The following is a 17483-nucleotide window of genomic DNA, read 5'->3' on the forward strand; positions in this document are numbered from 1 at the left end:
AAAAAAAAAAAAATTTTTTTTTTTTTTTTTTGTAGAAACAAGGTCTTGCCATGTTGCCCAGGCTGGTCTCAAACTCCTGAGCTCAAGTGGTCCTTCCACCTCAGCCTCCCAGAGTGGTGGGATTACAGGCATGAGCCACGGTACCCCATCAGGACTGGGGTGCTTGTAAAAGAAGAGGTCAGGACACAGACTCAAATGGAGGGAACATCATGTGAAGACACACAGAGAAGACAAGCCCAAGAGAGGGGCCCGAGAAGAAGCCACCCCTGCCCACCCCTTGATCTTGGACTTCAGGCCTCCAGGGCTATGAGAAAATAAACTCCTGTTCTTTAAGCCCCCCAGTCTGTGGTGCTTTGTTACAACAGTCCCAGCAAAGGCATGACACCCAAGATGATGACGCCAAAGGCCACAGAAACCGCCGCCTGACTTCCTGGCCACTCCCACCTGCTCCCTGGCCACTGGCAATGTTGGAGGCTGCCGTGCCCACGGCAGCACCTCAGTGCTCCACGGGGCTGAGGCTGTGCTGCTCTCTCTGTCCCGCCTGTGTCCAATGGCCCTGCCTGTAGTCAGAGCAAAGTGCGTGCGTGCGTGCGCGCAGGGGGTGGGGGGGGTGTCAGGTCCGGTATCTATGACAGCCCCGCCCACTTCTCCACGGGTTGCTGGGCTCACAGGTGTGGAACTGGGGCGGTGGTCCCTGATCACTCACTTTCCCACTTTCGGGGAAAATCACTGGCTGTGGGCAGGCTCCTCGTTGGCCCCGCTGACATCTAGGCCTTGAGGAGTCTCTGTCAGGGGCTGGGTGGCATCCTGTGCCTTGTAGGATTCTGTGCAGCATCCTTGCCTCTACCTACCATATGTGAGTAACACCCTCTCCCCCAAGGTGTGGCAGCCACAATGTCTCCAGGCGCTGCCACACATGCCCTGGGAGCAGAATCACCTCCAGTGAGAACTGATGGGTTTGAGGAAGGATCTGACTGAGGTCAGCTCAGGCCTCATGGTATCTGTAGAATTTGGAATCAGGGTCCCAGCACAGCCCCTGCCTACTCCCAACCCTGCTGTCCTATTTCCCTGGTGCTCTAGGAGGGAGGCATGTCATGGTATAGACAGCAGGTTCAACACGAAGCGCCCAGGGCCTGGCCTGCCCCATGGTCTCAGGCAAATGCCCTCCAGCCCTAAGCCTCCACTGCCCGGGGAGGGAGCCCCACCCTGTGCCCCATTTGAGTCCCTGGGGCTTGGACCACAAATCCTCACTTGCCCACTGGGACCATCTAAAAAGCCTTCCTGGGCCACCTTTTTGCCCTGGGAATCGCCTAAGTGTGTGCACACTTGTGTGAATGTATGCATGAGCTGTCAGCATGCCCGGGTGCCTGTGTATATGTGTGTATATATGTGCATTTATACACACGTACATGTGTGGGGGGGGACAGCCATCAAGATCTGGGCTGAGAGCAGCTCCAAGGAAAAGGACACGCAGGTCCCGTGCACACCTGTCCCCCCAGGGCAGGGTAGGCAGTGTCTCCACAGGTGGGAGCCTCCAGGCCATGGCTGTGCCTGAGCTAGGAACTTCCTTGCCTAGCACAGTGCCCAGAACACCCAGGTGCTCAATTAAGATTCATTTAATAAATCAATGAGTGGATCTCAAAGACCTGGCTGTATCCTAGTGTTGGCTGAGTTTTTATGAATCTCTGAGGGCTCCTTCAGGGTCTCCATACTCTCACTTGGAGACAATTGGGACCAAGGAACCCAGGACCGTCAATTGAGCCTGACTTGGTGCCCTGAAATGCTACCCAAGTTCAGCAAGTCCGCTGTCCATGGTGCACATACACGTAGGGTGGGGCGGCCTATGACACCCCCTCTCTGCCCATCATGAATGGTGGAGTCTTTGGGGAAAGCACCCCCAGCTGCCCCTGCAAGTGCCTCCCACTGTGTGCAGATGCCGCTCCCTGCTCCACAAGAGGAGAAGAGGTGAAGGGAATGGTAGGCCCCTTGGGCAGCGCCACCCATCCACCCAGCCTGCCAGCCGTGCTCATGTTCTAAGGACAATCTTGCTACTATGAGTACCAGGTGGCTGCAGGGCCAAGGGAGGCTGCTACGGCAGCAGGGCCCATGACGGCCCCACCCAGTGTGAGATGCTTGTGCCCGCGTGGGTGGGAGCACTGTGTCTCGTTCTGTCCACATGGTTTGGAAAGCCAGGAGGAAAAACAGCGCAGGCAGGAAGGCAGAATCTGGATCTCCCTCCCTGTTCTGAAGGGCGGGGCTGCTCAGGGAACATCTGGCCCAGGGCATGGACTGGGTGGGGTGGAGACAAGACTCAGGATGAGGCACTTCTCCTTAGACTAAGAATCTTCTAGAGTCCTGAATAGTGCTGGTGGCATCAGACAGGGACGGCTCAGAAATCAGCCAAGTCCATGCAGAGAGCAAAGGGCAGGGCCCGGCCTGGGGCTATTTATAGCTCAGGGCTGTGCTCGTGCCAGTTATGGGAAAGGACGTGAATGCAGGGAGGGCCATGGAGGCAGGCAAGGAGGCTGGGGCAGGTAGGAAGCTGGAGGTAAAGGGAAATTGGAAAAAGAAGTCAGTGACATGGAAGGAAGGCCCTCCTACCACGACCCTACCTAGGCGGGTACAAACACAAAACTTGAGGCTAAATAAAAGCCAATAAAGAACCCACAAAACAAACTGGGCTTGTGACAACCAAGCAGGAAAAGCCAACAGAGAACAAGGTGAATAAAACTGTTGTCAGCTGGCTACCAGGCCCACGGGTGAACCGAGGGCAGGAGCTGGAACTAAGCTTCAGGACAGGGCAGAGTGCAAAGAGGCCCCTTCTAGTCCCTCATCCTAGTCCCCCTAATCTGGGGGAACCCAGTGGTGATCAGGGTGCAAAACCCTTGCTGCGAGGGGCAGGCTGCTCTGGGCTGGGAGTGTGCAGCCAGCACAGCTGCTGGAGAAAGGACCTTCTTGCTCTGGGCAAGGGCAGGTGTTCATTAGCAACAGACTGAACATTGTCCTGCGGCCCAGCCGGTGAACACCCCAAGAACCTGGCCCTCATGGCATACAGAGGGCAAGGGGCTGGCCTCTGTACAGGGTCCTGGGGCTGCAGGTTGTTGCAACAGGCCAGCCTGTGTGAATCCTTCCCACAGCACCCCGGACAAGGGGGTGCCTGGCCTCTGTCCAACCTCTGTCTACACTACGAGTGGGTATTCACAGAAAAGACCCATGCCACAGGAGTCCACTGAGACCCCAAAGACTCAAGATCAGCATCTGGGACCAAATGAGGGGTTGGTGGCATGCAGGAGGAGAGGGATGAGCAGCCTGATGCCGCTTTCCCACTGGATGGTCAGGATCAGGGTGCCTCTGGCCTCAAGATCACCATGCTTCCTGGGGGAAGTCAGGTGTCCTAGGAAGTGACAGCCATGTCTTCAAACCAAAGATCAGAAATGAAAGACAACATTTGCATGGCTTGTTGCACAGCTGGCAGAGAAACCAGGAAGTCAAGGCTATGCTTGTCTCCAGAGCAGTGAAGGGCACCCGTCCTGGGGTCCCAACCACTGGGAAGAGCACCAGAAGGTTTCTGGAAAGGAGCTACACACAGTTCTTCTCCAATCAAATCCCCTCCTCTTCAGACCAGCTCTGGGCCAAGGGGAGTGCTTGGGATTGGAAACTCTGGACCTGACAGGCAGAGACGTGCAACCTCCTGCAGGACGTGCACCATGAGAAACGTCTACAGCTCCTGTGAGGGCAGAAGCAGGGAGCAGGGAGCAGGGGTCGGGGGACCAGGATCTGAAGTGGCTTCACAGAGGAGAAGCCCTGGACTGAAAGGTGAAGGCTGTACTCCAAGTCAGAGCCAGGTGTGGGTGGGAGGTCCCCAGCCCCGGACAGGGACTGGGGCACTGAGTGGGCAGATCAGCTTCCTTTCGGGGCCAGGAACTGCATCAAGGACTGGCTTGGTGAAGATAGCCCTCAAGAATGATGGAAAGAAATAGCCTTTCTCAAGTTCAGCACTTAGCCTACCTGAACTTGATCCTTCTTTGTACCAAACCACGCTCACAAAGCAGCAAGAGAGGGGTGCACCAAGAAAGACAAGACAGTTGAGGGAGGGAAAGTGTGCCCACTGAAGAATCAGGAAGGCTTCAAACCCTGGAGCTGTGTGGCCCAAGCAAGTTACTTCACCTCTCTGAACCTCGGCCTCCTAGTCTGTAAAAAGTTGACACTCGATGTGGGATAGGAAGCTACCTAAGGCAGCAGCCTGTGTGTGCTGCACGGAGCAGGTACATGTTACCCACTGGCTTCCTCTCCCATCCTCTCGGTTCAGAACAAGAAGCCTGCCCAGCACCAAGGCCTTCAGAAATCACAAAAGCATATACATAAGCAGCAGTCCCAGGCCTGCAGCTAACATGTCAGCCCCAGAAAAAAACAGCTCAGTGAGAAGATACACTTCTGGAGCTTCCTTACAGAAATGGGGAAAAGTCCATCTCTCTCTTGCTCTTTTTATTTATTTTATTATTATTATTTTTAAAGATAGGGTCTTGCTCTGTTGCCCAGGCTGGAGTGCAGTGGTGAGAATCACAGCTCACTGCAGTCTTGAGCTCCTGGACTCAAGCAATTCTCCCACCTCAGCCTCCTGAGTCGCTGGAATTATAGGTGTAAGCCACCATGCCAGGCTATGTTGGAAACCATCTAGAAATAAGCTAAGCAGAGTGCGGAAGGAATCTGTCATCAGCGACCAAAAAGACAAAAAGGAGTAACTGCCCTGGGGCAGTGATTTTCTCAGCCCAAGAAGTAAGGAACCCAAGAGGTCAAGTGGGGGGACATGCACCAATGGCAAGGGGTGAGCATCTGGGCCCCAGAGCATTGCTGAAGCAGCCCCCTGAGCTGTGGGAGCAGCGAGAGGAGTCAGAACTTCATGCAGGGCCGGGCGGTCCAGCACCATCCAGCCTGCGACCAGCCCGGGCTACGTTCTCATCTGAGGGGGGCGCGGGCCCACTGCTTTCTTGGAGGGCATGGCAGAGCATCTACTGAATGTGCCGCTACTCACTAGCCATGAGACCTTGGGGAAGCCACCACTGGACTTCAGTTCCACATTTGTAAAGTGGAAGTGACAGCAAGGCCGAGAATTATTAATGAGGGCCAAGTGAAAACTCACAGGAAAGGCCCTGGTCACATGGATGGAGCCATCCTCAGCACACGCTTTGGTGAAAGGGAGCAAGAAGGCTATGAAGCAAAGGGACCCAAGCCCAGACACCACCTGGCTCAGCAGCGTTGCTGGCACCACCACACAGGTCCTGCTGGTTTTGGCGGTGGCCTCTGGTGCTGACATTCTCAGCCTCAAGACCACATGCTGCCTGCCTCCTCCATGCTCAGTTCAAAGCATCCCCCGATCTCCCTGATCAACACATCTGGCAGACTGTCTGTGTACCACATGTAGAGATGAGGAAGGAGTTTTTGGTGACCCACTCGGCTTCCAAACCATTGGCTGCTCCACCACCTACCTGCTACGTACCCCTGAGCATGGGGCTGCGCTTCAGGGAGCCTCACCTGGCCCTCTGGCCACACGCACACCACGGGGACTCACCGCCTTAGTGGACTCCAGGGCTCCCGAGACCAGCGTATCCCGGCTGCCCCTGCCCTTGCTGCTGAGGTGGGGCGATGAGGAGGGCGAGTCATCAATGTAGGGCAGCCCGTCTTGGTGCCGGCGCTGGTCCTCTGCCCGGTCTGCAGCACAGCCGTATCCAGGTGGTGTTCCGAACGAGCCATCTGTGTGTGCAAAGAAGCATCCTGTGTTAGAGACAGAGAAGGGAGCATCCATACTCAACCTGTCCCAGCAAGCACCCAGCTGACACCATCTCTGTCCCCAACAGGCATCTCACAACGACCTCGGGTATGCTGACATCCCCTTCACAACTGACTGGTCAAAGACCACAAGGTGAGGGGGGATGAACATGAGCTCACTCCCCAGACAATACAAGGGGCTTTCTGAGATACGTCTGCCCCTGTCAGGGGGCTGTGACTTAAGAAATGTATATTTGATCTTTGCATATCCCACCCTCTACTTTCCTGGCACACAGGTCCTAAAACCCTCGGAATCTCCAAAGTAATACATGTCTTCATGTGTGCTAGTAAATGACAGGTGACTGGGGCTCCTGGACAGCCTCAGGAAGGGGGCTGGTTGCCGGGAGAACCAACCACATGATTAGAGAGTTGGCACCCCCAACTCTCTGGGGAAGACCCACAGTTGAAGGTTGAGTTGATCACCAATGGCCAGTGACGTAATCAATCATGCCTACACAATAAGGGCTGTCCAAAAGGCCAGGGTTAGGAGAGCTTCCAGGTTGCTGAAAATGTGGCAGTGCCCCGAGAGGGCATGGAAGCTCTGCACCCCTTCCCACAGACCTTCCTCTATGCACCTCTTCCATCTGGCTGCTCCTGAGTTGTATCTTTGTATTAAAAACCCGTCATCTAGTAAGTTATTTTCCTGAGTTCTCTGAGCCGTTCCAGCAAGTGATCAAACTCAAGGAGGGGGCTGTAGGAACCTCCAATTTACGGCCAATAGATAACCTGGACTTGCTACTGACACCTGAAGTTAGGGGAAGTCTTCTGGAGCTGAGCCCTTAACAGTGGGATCTGACGCTAACTCCAGGTAGACAATGTCAGAACTGAGTTGAAATTGTAGGACACCCAGCTGGTGTCTGCAGAGAACTGCTTGGTGTGGGAAAAAGCCCCCACATTTGGTCACATAAGTGATCTGCATTGAGCTGTGTACAGAGAAAACAGTTGGTTCTCCCCCATACAGGGGGGTTGGGTTGCTACAGAAAGGGGGACCCCTGGCTGGGTGCAGTGGCTCATGCCTGTAATCCCAGCACTTTGGGAGGCAGAGGTGGCGGATCACTTGAGGTCAGGAGTTTGAGACCAGCCTGGCCAATATGGTGAAACCCCATCTCTACTAAAAATATAAAAAATTAGGCGGGCATGGTGGCAGGTGCCTGTAATCCCAGCTACACGGGAGGCTGAGGCAGGAGAATTGCTTGAACCTGGGAGGTGGAGGTTGCAGTGAGCCGAGATTGCACCACTGCACTCCAGCCTAGGGGGCAGAGCAAGACTCTGTCTCAAAAAAAAAAAAAAAAGGGAAACCCAAAATGTTACTGTTACCGTCTTGTTGTCGGGAATGGTCCTTGCACCTTGCACACCTGCCCATGGGGTCTGATGGGGTGAGGAGCACAGGCCAGCATGCTGGCTGGGGTGCAAGTTCTGGCCACCATGAGCAGCGAGTCCTAGCATGCTATTCCCATCGCAGCCCAGGGAACTGGGGCTATAGGCTCCCCATCCCCCAGCCCAGCCCAGCTTCTGGCTGAGTCACAGACCACCTTCCAGCAGGTCTGTCAAAATCCCAGACCACCCTTACCCCAATGTGAGTACCCGCAGGAGGACAGAGTGGCTTATCCTACAAGAGGCCCCCTGCCTGTTGGGACTATCTGGTTATACAGAGTAATTCATTCCTCCCAGAGGCACCTGGAGATAATCACTCCCTTCCTCCCAGGCTGAATGACAAAGCCCAACACGTGTTTCCAAGGCCTTAGCCATCTGGAGCTCCTCGATGGCCTGTTCTCAGCCTGAGTCTTCCAAGCCAGTGGACTCATCACGACCATTGTTAACCCACAAGGATCTTCTAGCTCGATCCATGGCTCATGTGAGGATCCCTTCTCTACTCCTTCCAAACGGGGCCTTTGAGGCCCATGGGACTTCTGAGAGCTCACCCTGATGGGGTGACGTCACTCTCACCATGAGTCACCTGTAAGCAGCCCTGCCCAAAGGTCACCAGCAGATGTGACCTTGGTGTTCATTCACGAGTTTACAACTGCCACCACACACACCCAGGCTGGGTGGGCACAGGGCTGCCCTCAGGCACTCAGAGCAACAGACCCAGCAATCCTGAAGTGGGGACTGTTGTCAGTCCTTTCCACGTGGATGGCCGGGGGGAGCCATGTGTCTGGAGTGATCTGCCACTAGCTGTGGGTGCAGATGGCCGAAGTTCCGCCTTCCTTGCACACCTCTGCCTCTCCCTCTCCCAGGTTCTCCACTTCTTGTCCCACAGGACTCAGCACCCTCTAACAGGTGTCCCCAGCCCTGGCTGCACATCGGCAACACCTGGGAGGCTTTGAAAACAATTTCACTGGGATCCACACAGACCTGCCGAATCCGAAGCTACAGGGGCTTCCTGGGGGAATCTAGCTGGCAGCCAGGGCTGAGACCTGCTGAGCGACCCCAACCCGGTGTCTAGCATTGCCGGCTGCTGACCTGCAGCACTGTCCCAGGTGACTGCACACAACTACTGGCTGCAAAGGCCAGGCCGGGTTCTGTCTCTGTGCGTGTCGAAAGGAGAATTCCAGGAAGAGGCTGGGTCTGGGTTGAGCATAGCAGCCAAAGTAGGAAGACCCCAAGAGCAGGGGGCACCCACCAAGTCCCTCAACAAGCTGTATGGAGGAATCTGGTCTCCTTAATCCATGGGACATCGAGGGGTACCATCCTTAATCCATGGTACATCCAGGCACCAAGATCGCTATGTTGGTTATGAATGCTCAGTTCCTTTGGCCTTTGGGTGGGGGAAGTGAGCCGTGGTGTAATCCCTCAGAAGCGAGGCTCTGGCCCTCCCCGTTGCTACCTCTCTGTGAGTTAGTCCAGGTCACTGAGGCCGTCCATGCCTCACCTTTCTTGACTTCATTTATTAATTTAACAGAGACATTGACTCGCTAAGGTGCCTAGGCTAGTCTCCAACTCCTGGGTTCAAGCAATCCTCCTGCCTCAGCTTCCTTTTTTTAAAATCATGCATGTGAACTAGACAATCGATAAAGACCCTCTAGCTCTAAAATGCTACTGTCACTATTAGATGAAGGTCCTGCCATCCCCTTGGCCTCCTTTAACAACTTCCTCACCCTCGTCTCCTACCCCATGACCCTCCAGACTTGGCTTTTACATTAGCTTGGAATTGTCAGCGTCTACTAAACGTTCTAGCAGAGGTGTCCAAGTGCCCAAGGGAGAGAATACACTCATGGGTTCTTAGTTTTGTTTTTGGTTGGGCCAGCAAAGCCCCTTCCTCATCCCTCTTTTCCACTTATCACTAGAGAAAGAGACTAAAACCACAGCTTCAGGCTGAGAAACGTCTAAAACAAAACAAACAACAACAAAATAAGGTGGGTTAGACCAGCTTTTAACCAATGGTTTTGCTATTTATCTAAAGACGATCTTAAGACATCAACACATTCTTCATCACCTGGTGGAGCACCTTTTGTCTGAGTGCTTTCTGCGTCCATGACTACACTGACTCACGTGTAAGGTCAAATCAACACTGAGTAGGAAGTCAACACTGAGCAGGGAGTCAACCCAGCAAGAACTTCAGGGTCAGATTCGGGGTCCCAGGGCTTGCTCCAGAGTAACTGTAAGATTCCACATGTGCGAAGCCACATGCTGGCTTAGCAACGTCCACGCTAAAACCTGGTGCAAGAATCAAGTGCCCAGTGAGGGTCTGCCCGCCTGTGTCCAGTGAGACTTTGAAGTGGACACATCACCACGCCAGGTGAGACACAGAGACCAGGTCTCACGGCCAGACTCTGCTGGGGAATTAGGACACTCCATGTAGCTGAAACCCCAGCCGTTTCCCCCTCTGCAGAGATCTCAAATCAATGTCTGGGTGACTGATACTTTTAAGTCTGGATTCCAGATGGCCTGCTCATCCCTGCCACATTCCATATGAGGCTTCAGCCCCTGCCTCAGCTCACCCAGATCACTCCAATCCAGACTTGTTGCCCCTCATTCTGCTGACTCTTCCAGTCTGCTCCAAGGCAAATGATGGGGTGGGGAGGACTGCCCCTTAATTTCCTCATCCCCCCATTCTAACCAGCACACAGGAACCTGCTTTTTCACAAAGCAGTTTTTCACACCTGAGTTCCCCTAAGTACACAAAGCACCACCCCCCACCTGTTATTTTATTTTCAGCAACATGATCTTGCTGTCACCCAGGCTGAAGTGCAGTGGAGTGATCATAGCTCACTGCAGCCGTGAACTCCTGGGCTCAATGGATCCTTCTAAGTAGCTGGGACTACAGGTGCATGCCACTATGCCCAGCTATTTTTTTTTTTTTTTTTTTTTTGAGACAGAGTCTCGCTCTGTCTTCCAGGCTGGAGTGCAGTGGCGTGATTTTGGCTCACTGTAAGCTCCGCCTTCCGGGTTCACGCCATTCTCCTGCCTTAGCCTCCGGAGTAGCTGGGACTACAGGCGTGTGCCACCACACCTGGCTAATTTTTTTTTGTATTTTTAGTAGAGACGGAGTTTCACCATGTTAGCAGGATGGTCTCGATCTCCTGACCTTGTGATCCACCCGCCTTGGCCTCCCAAAGTGCTGGGATTAACAGGCGTGAGCTACCGTGCCCGGCCTGCCCAGCTAATTTTTAAAAACATTTTTTGAGACAAAGTCTTGCTATGTTGTCCAGGCTAATCTTAAACTCTGGCCTCAAGCAACCCTCCTGCCTCGGCCTCCTAAAGTGCTGGGATTATAGGCTTGACCACCATGCCCAGCCAAGGCCCTTTCCTCTTGAGGATAAAGTACATTATTTGGCATTTTGAAAGCCACCATCTCCCAAGAGCCAGAACCAATTGGGAGGCCTGGCTCCTGCCCCCGTACCAGGAATACCCAGAGGAAAAACCTCTCTGGGCCTCCTCACCCTTGGCAGGACTGAGGTTGATGGTCTCATCAGCCACATCCTTCCTGCAAAGCTTTATCCAAGGCAGAACCCAAACACTAGAAGGCAGAAGGTGGGGGCATGGAATCTGGCTGCTGCTCACCTGAACCAGGAACCAGACTAGGAGTGGGGCTGGGGAGAGAAAGTCCAGTGCAGACAGCCCAGGGTTGGTGTGGAAGAGGGAAGGCCTAGTGAAATCTGAATCCCTCTTCTCTCCAGGCAGTTTGCTTAGCAACCCAACCCCAGAACTCTGCAAATCTATTCTTTCATAAAAGGAAAAAAGGCAGCCAAAAAATAAAAATAATATAGCAAAAATAATAATGCCTGGTTAGGTCCCAGTCAGCCCAGGCCCAGGTAGGTGCTGAGGTCACATCCCCTAGACTACACTGGTTCAAAAAAAAAAAAAAATCTTTCAAAAAATTAAACAGAATTACCATATGATCCAGCAATTCTACTCCTAGTTATGTACCCAAAATAACTGATTTTTTTTTTTTTTTTTGAGATGGAGTCTCACTCTGTCGCCTGGACACTGCTGGAGTACAATGGCACGATCTCGGCTCACTGTAACCTCCGCCTCCTGGGTTCAAGTGATTCTCCTGCCTTGGCCTCCCGAGTAGCTGTGATTACAAGCGTGCACCACCACACCCAGCTGATTTTCGTATTTTAAGTATAGATGGGGTTTCACCATGTTGCCCAGGTTGGTCTGGAACTCCTGACCTCAAGTGATCCACCAGCCTCAGTCTCCCAAAGTGCTGGGATTACAAGCGTGAGCCACTGTGCCCAGCCTCTAAAAGAACTGAAAGCAGGAACTTGAAGACATATTTGCACACCCATATTCATCACAACATGGGAAGGAAGAGGTGGAAAGAACCCAATGTCCACTGACAGAAGAAGGGAGAAGCACACTGTAATGTATACACGCAATGGAATATCATTCAGCCTTAAAAAGGAAGGACATTTTGACACATGCAATCTCATGGATGAACCTTGATGTTCTGCTTAGTGGAATAAGCCAGACACAAAATGACAACTATTGTTATGGTTCCACTCATATGAGGTACCTACAGTAGTCGGATTCATAGAGACAGAAGACGGAACAGTGGGCTCCCAGGAAATGCATGCAGAACTGAGCTCAGACCATTGGCCATGTGATGCCTGGGTGCAGCCAGGCAGGAGACGCTCTCCCAGGCCAGATATGCCTAGAGAGACCCCAGATCCTCCATCAGTGGTGTGGCTGCCAGAGGTGTGGGGTACCAGGAACCCAGCCCCTGACCCACCCTCTGCCGACGTGCCCCCGGGTGAGATGGTAGCAAGCCCTCAGGGGATCAGAGGTCATGCTCTGGGCCCTCCCTACCCAGAACAATGAGGGTGGCTGTAAAGGGCCCTCTGACCAACATGTACTGGAGTCAAGAGAAGAAAGGGGCGCTGGGAGGAATTTGGGTGGAGGAGGCAGGAACTCCAGGGAGCACAGAGATCATCAGCAGAGTGGTCTCCATCCTTGTTTACACTGGCAGCCAAAGACTGGGCAGTATTTATTTACAAAGGTAAAAGCAGATCAAACACCCGGTGGCTCGGCCAGCTGTGGTGGAGAGGTTTTCACAGAGGCGGGCATCAAGCCCCCACCCTGTCATGGCTGCAGCTGTCCTCCTTCCCGGGTCCTGCCCTCCTCTCGGCCTCCCATCTTCTCCCAGGTCCTAGGCAGGCCACGGCAGCATGGTGCCAGTGACTCCTACAAACAGCAGCACACGTCTTTTGGAGGAATTGTCAGGCAGGCACTGTCCTCCAGAGATGCTTGGAAAACCATGGCTGGGACAGAGGTTCAGGTCTCACTGACGGGTACAGAGTCCACACGCGGAGCTGGCTCTGCACCCCACGCTCATCCATAGCCTGGCACCTTCCTACCACCATGTACCCACCAAGAGCAGACTCTACCCTCGAGAAGGGCTGCGGATCTTGGGGGCTCCAAAGCTGGCTATTGTAGCAGAACCTCAGGTAAGGTCAGGGAATACCTGTAGTGCTTCAGGGAGGTAAGTTCCTCTAACAGCAAAAAAGACCCAAATCTTTGAAGTAGTGGGCAAAAAATAACCGCCACTCTTTACCGGGCACTTCCTCTAGGTCACACATGGTGCTGAAAACCCACTATCATCTGTTGGAATACGCACCTGAGTGGTCATGAACTTTTAGATTGCTATTTTTCAGACAGGAAAAACTGAGTCTCAGGCAGAGCTTGACTGTGCCCAGCTGCACCTGTGTGACCTGCCTACTGGGTCAACTTACATTCCAAAGAGAAGGCATTTCTAAGATGTGGCATTGATAACCTTACGACCTACCAACTCCCCTCCTAGGTGTATAATCAAAACAATTGAAAACTAGTGTTTAAACAAAAACTTGTACCAGAATGTTCACAGAAGCATTATTCACAAGAGGTAGAAACAATCCAAATGTCCATCAGATTCAATGGAATAGCATTGCTCACCATAGTCTTGAACTCCTGGGCTCACGTGATCTCCTGCCTGAGCCCCCTAAGTAATTGGCATTACAGGTGTGTGCCATTATGTCCAGCTAAAATAATTTTTTTTCTTTTTGTAGAGACAGGGGTCTCGCTATGTTGCCTAGGCTGGTCTTGAACTCCTGGCTTCAAGCGGTCCTCTTGCCTAGGCCTCCCAAAGTGCTGGGATTGCAGGTGTGAGCCACTACACCCGGCCTCTGCCTTCAAAGGGAAGGAAATTCTGTCACATGCTACAACACAGATGAACCTTGAAAACATGCTACGGGAAATATGCCAGTCACAAAGTGCCACATGTGGTATGACTCCATTGATATTAAATGCTCAGAATATGTAAACCCATAAAAACAGAAAGGAGGTCGGTGACTGCTTAATGGGCAGGGATTTCCTTCTGGGGTGACGAAAATGTTTTGGAACTAAACAGAGACGGTGGTTGCACAACACTGTGAAGGCGCTAAAAGCCACGGAACTGTTCACTTTAAAATGATTCATTTTATGTTATGTGAATTTTACCTCAATTTTTTTTTTTTTTTTTTTTTTAAGCTGACCTGTTTTCCTCTCCTAAGCAGGGAACCCGGAACATAATTCCACTGTTTCCCGAGGGCTGAGAGTATCCTTCCGGATGGACGTCAGTACTGCTTGGCCATAACCTCAGGCCACCCACAGGCAGTGAGTGCTTTCGGAGATGTGTGGTTGGTTCTGGTGGTTTTTCTACTTTCTCCTCCTCTGCCAGGCTGGCAGCTGCCCCTTCTTGCATCCACACCAAGTGCCTCAAAATTCTTTATAAATGAGACGTGTCCCATCCAGATAGCCACCGCACCCTGGCTAAAGGACTGCCACCAAGGTCCTTGGTTCTGTGGTGGAAGGGTACACAGAGAGCACCCCAGGACCCTGTGGCCTCCCAGCCCTCATGCCGTACCCCAACAATGACATCACCAGGCCAGCACCCAAGAATGGAAAGCCACAGCTGTCCGGGTAGAAAGGTCAAGGTCATGAATCAGCGTATGCCACAGAGAAAGCCACCAGGCTAGCCAAGGCCCCCCAATGTCAGTCGGGAAGGGCCTGAGCCTGTCCTGCTCCCTGATGCCTTGGCTCCCCAGGCAACCCTAGACACCGCAAATGAGAAACAGGTATTTACAACTCTGAGCTTTCTTGGAGGAGAAAGTCCAACCCACACGACCAGCCCTGACAGCTCTGCCTGCTTGAAAAGGTTGAGCTGGTTGGAGACTGAATCACCAGAAGGTCAACTTTGCTGGTGATTTTTTGGGGGCACTAGACAGCCATTTTCCTCCACAAGCCGAGTGTGCCTCACTGTGGGCAGAGGAGAGCCCCCTCTCCTCTCCATCAGCATCCAGAACACTGTTAAAGGACCGTTCCCAGTCTCCAAGGACCCACCTGTGCCTAAGGTTCCCAGTCATTCCCGGAGGCAATAATAATTTGATGCTCTAGGCTTCAGGTTGGGGGCCGGGTGGTGCAGGGGCAGGGCAGAGGCGGAAACCCCAGCTGGGAAAAGACAGCAGCCCTCCGCCCCAGGATGATATAGTTATTATTCCTCAGCAGCACCTGGGCTTTTTAGGCCTCTGGGGCTCAGAAAGACTTCCTGGAGACCCTGAAGGTTTAGCCCCAGACAAATGTACTTACTGAGTACCTAAGACATGCAGGACACTGTGCTGGGTATGCAATGGTGAGCACCGCACACCCAGCCCCTGCCCACGGGAGCCGGCGGAATCCACGGAGTCACGTGACGTGGGCATCACAGCAACCACGATAAGGCCACAGAAGAGAGGCAAGTGGCATCGGAGCACATGCAGGAGGGAGGAAGACAGACCCAGGAAGGACAGCAGGGCCTCTCCCTGAGAAAATGACCACGGAGCCAGGACCTAATGGAGGAGAGGGAGGCAGACACCGGCTCCCCTGAGGAACACCAAGGTGAGAAGCCCACTGTAGTGGGCCCCCAAAGGAAGACGTTCATATCCTAACCCTAGAATCTGCGAATGCGACCTTACCTGGAAAGAGTCTTTTTGCAGATGTAATGAAGTTAAAGGCTTTGAGATGAGATCACCCTAGATTGTCCAATTACTACTACTATGATGTGTTTCTATTCCCCCAGAACTCTCCTGACAACACACGTGTGGGTTTTCTCCTTTCACCAGGCAATCCTCCCAGTCTCCGGACACCAGCCGAGTGTCCTATAATTTAATTCCATTCTGCCAGTAAGTATGTGGAATGAGTGTCAGACTTCACAGGTTAAGGGCTCAGTATCACAAGACTGTTGCCACTTAAGGCACTGGGGGAAAGTCTGGGCCACCTGTGCTTCTGACCTACTGACCCTAAAGCTGGGAGTGGGGGTGGGGTGTTCCCACAACCCCCTCCTCAGGTTCAATAATTTGCTAGAGCCGGGCACAGTGGCTCACGCCTGTAATCCCAGGACTTTGGGAGGCTGAGGCGGACGGATCACAAGGGCAGGAGTTCAAGACCAGCCTGGCCAATATGGTGAAATCCCGTCTCTACTAAAAATACAAAAATTAGCTGGGCATGGTGGCGGGCGCCTATAGTCCCAGCTACTCAGGAGGCTGAGGCAGGAGAATTGTTCGAACCCGGGAGGTTGCAGTGAACCGAGATCTCGCCACTGCACTCCAGCCTGGGCAACAGAGCGAAGCTCCATCTTAAAAAAAAAAAAAAAAAAAAATTGCTAGATCAGCTCACATAATTTGGGAAAGCCCTTTACTCACATTTACCAGTTTATTGTAAAGGATACCACTCAGGAACAGCCAAATGGAAGAGGGCTGGGTAACAGGGTGTGTATTGTAGGGGAGCTTCCATGGCCTCTTGGGGCACTGCCCTCCCAGCACCTTCAAGTGTTCACCAACCTGAAAGCTCTCTGAACCCCACTGTGTAGTGTTTTCATGGAGGTTCCACTAGGTAGGCAAGACTAAATCATTGGCCACTGATGATCAGTTCAGCCGAGATCAGGCTGGCATGGCTGTAGACACGGGTGATCAATTCAATCTCCACCCCTCTCCCCATCCCCAGAGTTCAGGGGTGGAGCTAAAGTTCCAACCCTCTAATCACGTGGCTGGTTCCTCTGGCAACCAGCCCTGTCCCACAGCTATCTAGGGGCCCATCAAGCATCACCTCATTAGCATAACCTCAGGTCCCACAGAAAAGGGCTTGTATGAATAACAAAAGATGCTCCTACCACCCCATCGTTCAGGAAATTACAATGATTTTAGGAGCTTGTGCCAGAAACCAGAAGGAAGACCACATACAGGTTTCTTATATCACAGTATCACACTGATGGACCCTAAATCCAATGACAAATATCTTTAAAAAGACAGAAGACACAGGCATACAGGAGGCCGTTTGAAGGCGGAGGCAGGGACTGGAGAGATGCTGTCACCAGGCCGAGGAATGTCGGGGGCCATCAGATGCTGGGAACAGAAAGGAAGGATCCTCCCCCAGAGCCTCCAGAGACAGCCTGGCCCTGCTGACACCTTGATGTGGGACTTCAGTCTTCAGAACTGGGAGAGAATAAATGTTTGTTGTTGTAAGCCACTAAGCTTGTGGCATTCTGTTAAGGAAGCCACAGGACACTAAGACATGGCCTGAACTCGGTGCCATGGAGTCTGAGGACAGAGATAACCCAGCCCCCAGGAGAGGCCTGGAAAGGCTTTGGAGGGGCCCAGTCTGTGAGAGAGAGAAGAATGCGACCAACAGAGCCTTCAACCAGCAGGGGCAGGGAGCTGCAAAGACGCCCCATGGAGGGATTCAGGCTGACTCAGCTGCCGGCTCTCCTGGGGCTTACAAATGCAGAAAGGCTGGGAAAGAGTGAAGGAAGCACCATCCCAAAATACACCGGATGGGTACACTGACTTCGAGCTGCAGCTTCAGAAAGGGCTAGCTGACCTGCTTCTTGCTGTACTCAGCAAGCCATAAAGATTCCTCTGGAAGGGGTGTCTTCCTTGAACCAGGGGAGAAAATAGCCCTTATCACCTGAGACTGGGAACTGGGGGCTGCAGTGGGCCTGAATAAATATGCTTTAACAAAGTAACCCTTATCTTCCACCAGGTTTACACCCCTCATATATCTCCCAGTGACTCCTCGAGAATTTACTGCCCCTAGCCAGATCCCCCTTGTCCTGCCACTTCTCAAACTTATTGTTCTTAATCGAAAAAGAATAAAGCATCTTGCTTCGGCCACTTCTCTGGACTGGACTCTGGTGAAGAGTCCCATGCACCTGTAAAACTAAT

At 52.8% G+C, this 17483-nt stretch overlaps 1 protein-coding gene across 1 annotated transcript in view; it reads right to left on the bottom strand.

The window, feature by feature from the left end:
• The window catches only part of BCR (BCR activator of RhoGEF and GTPase), a 134487-nt gene that overhangs the window by 56330 nt on the left and 60674 nt on the right, over window positions 1–17483 (bottom strand). Inside the window, exon 2 of the mRNA XM_002830901.6 lies at window positions 5570–5751. Coding sequence (XP_002830947.3) covers window positions 5570–5751 — 182 coding nt within the window. The remainder of the gene's footprint in view (window positions 1–5569; window positions 5752–17483) is intronic.

Source organism: Pongo abelii, chromosome 23 (genome assembly GCF_028885655.2).
Source record: "Pongo abelii isolate AG06213 chromosome 23, NHGRI_mPonAbe1-v2.0_pri, whole genome shotgun sequence".
NCBI classification, from domain to species: domain Eukaryota; kingdom Metazoa; phylum Chordata; class Mammalia; order Primates; family Hominidae; genus Pongo; species Pongo abelii.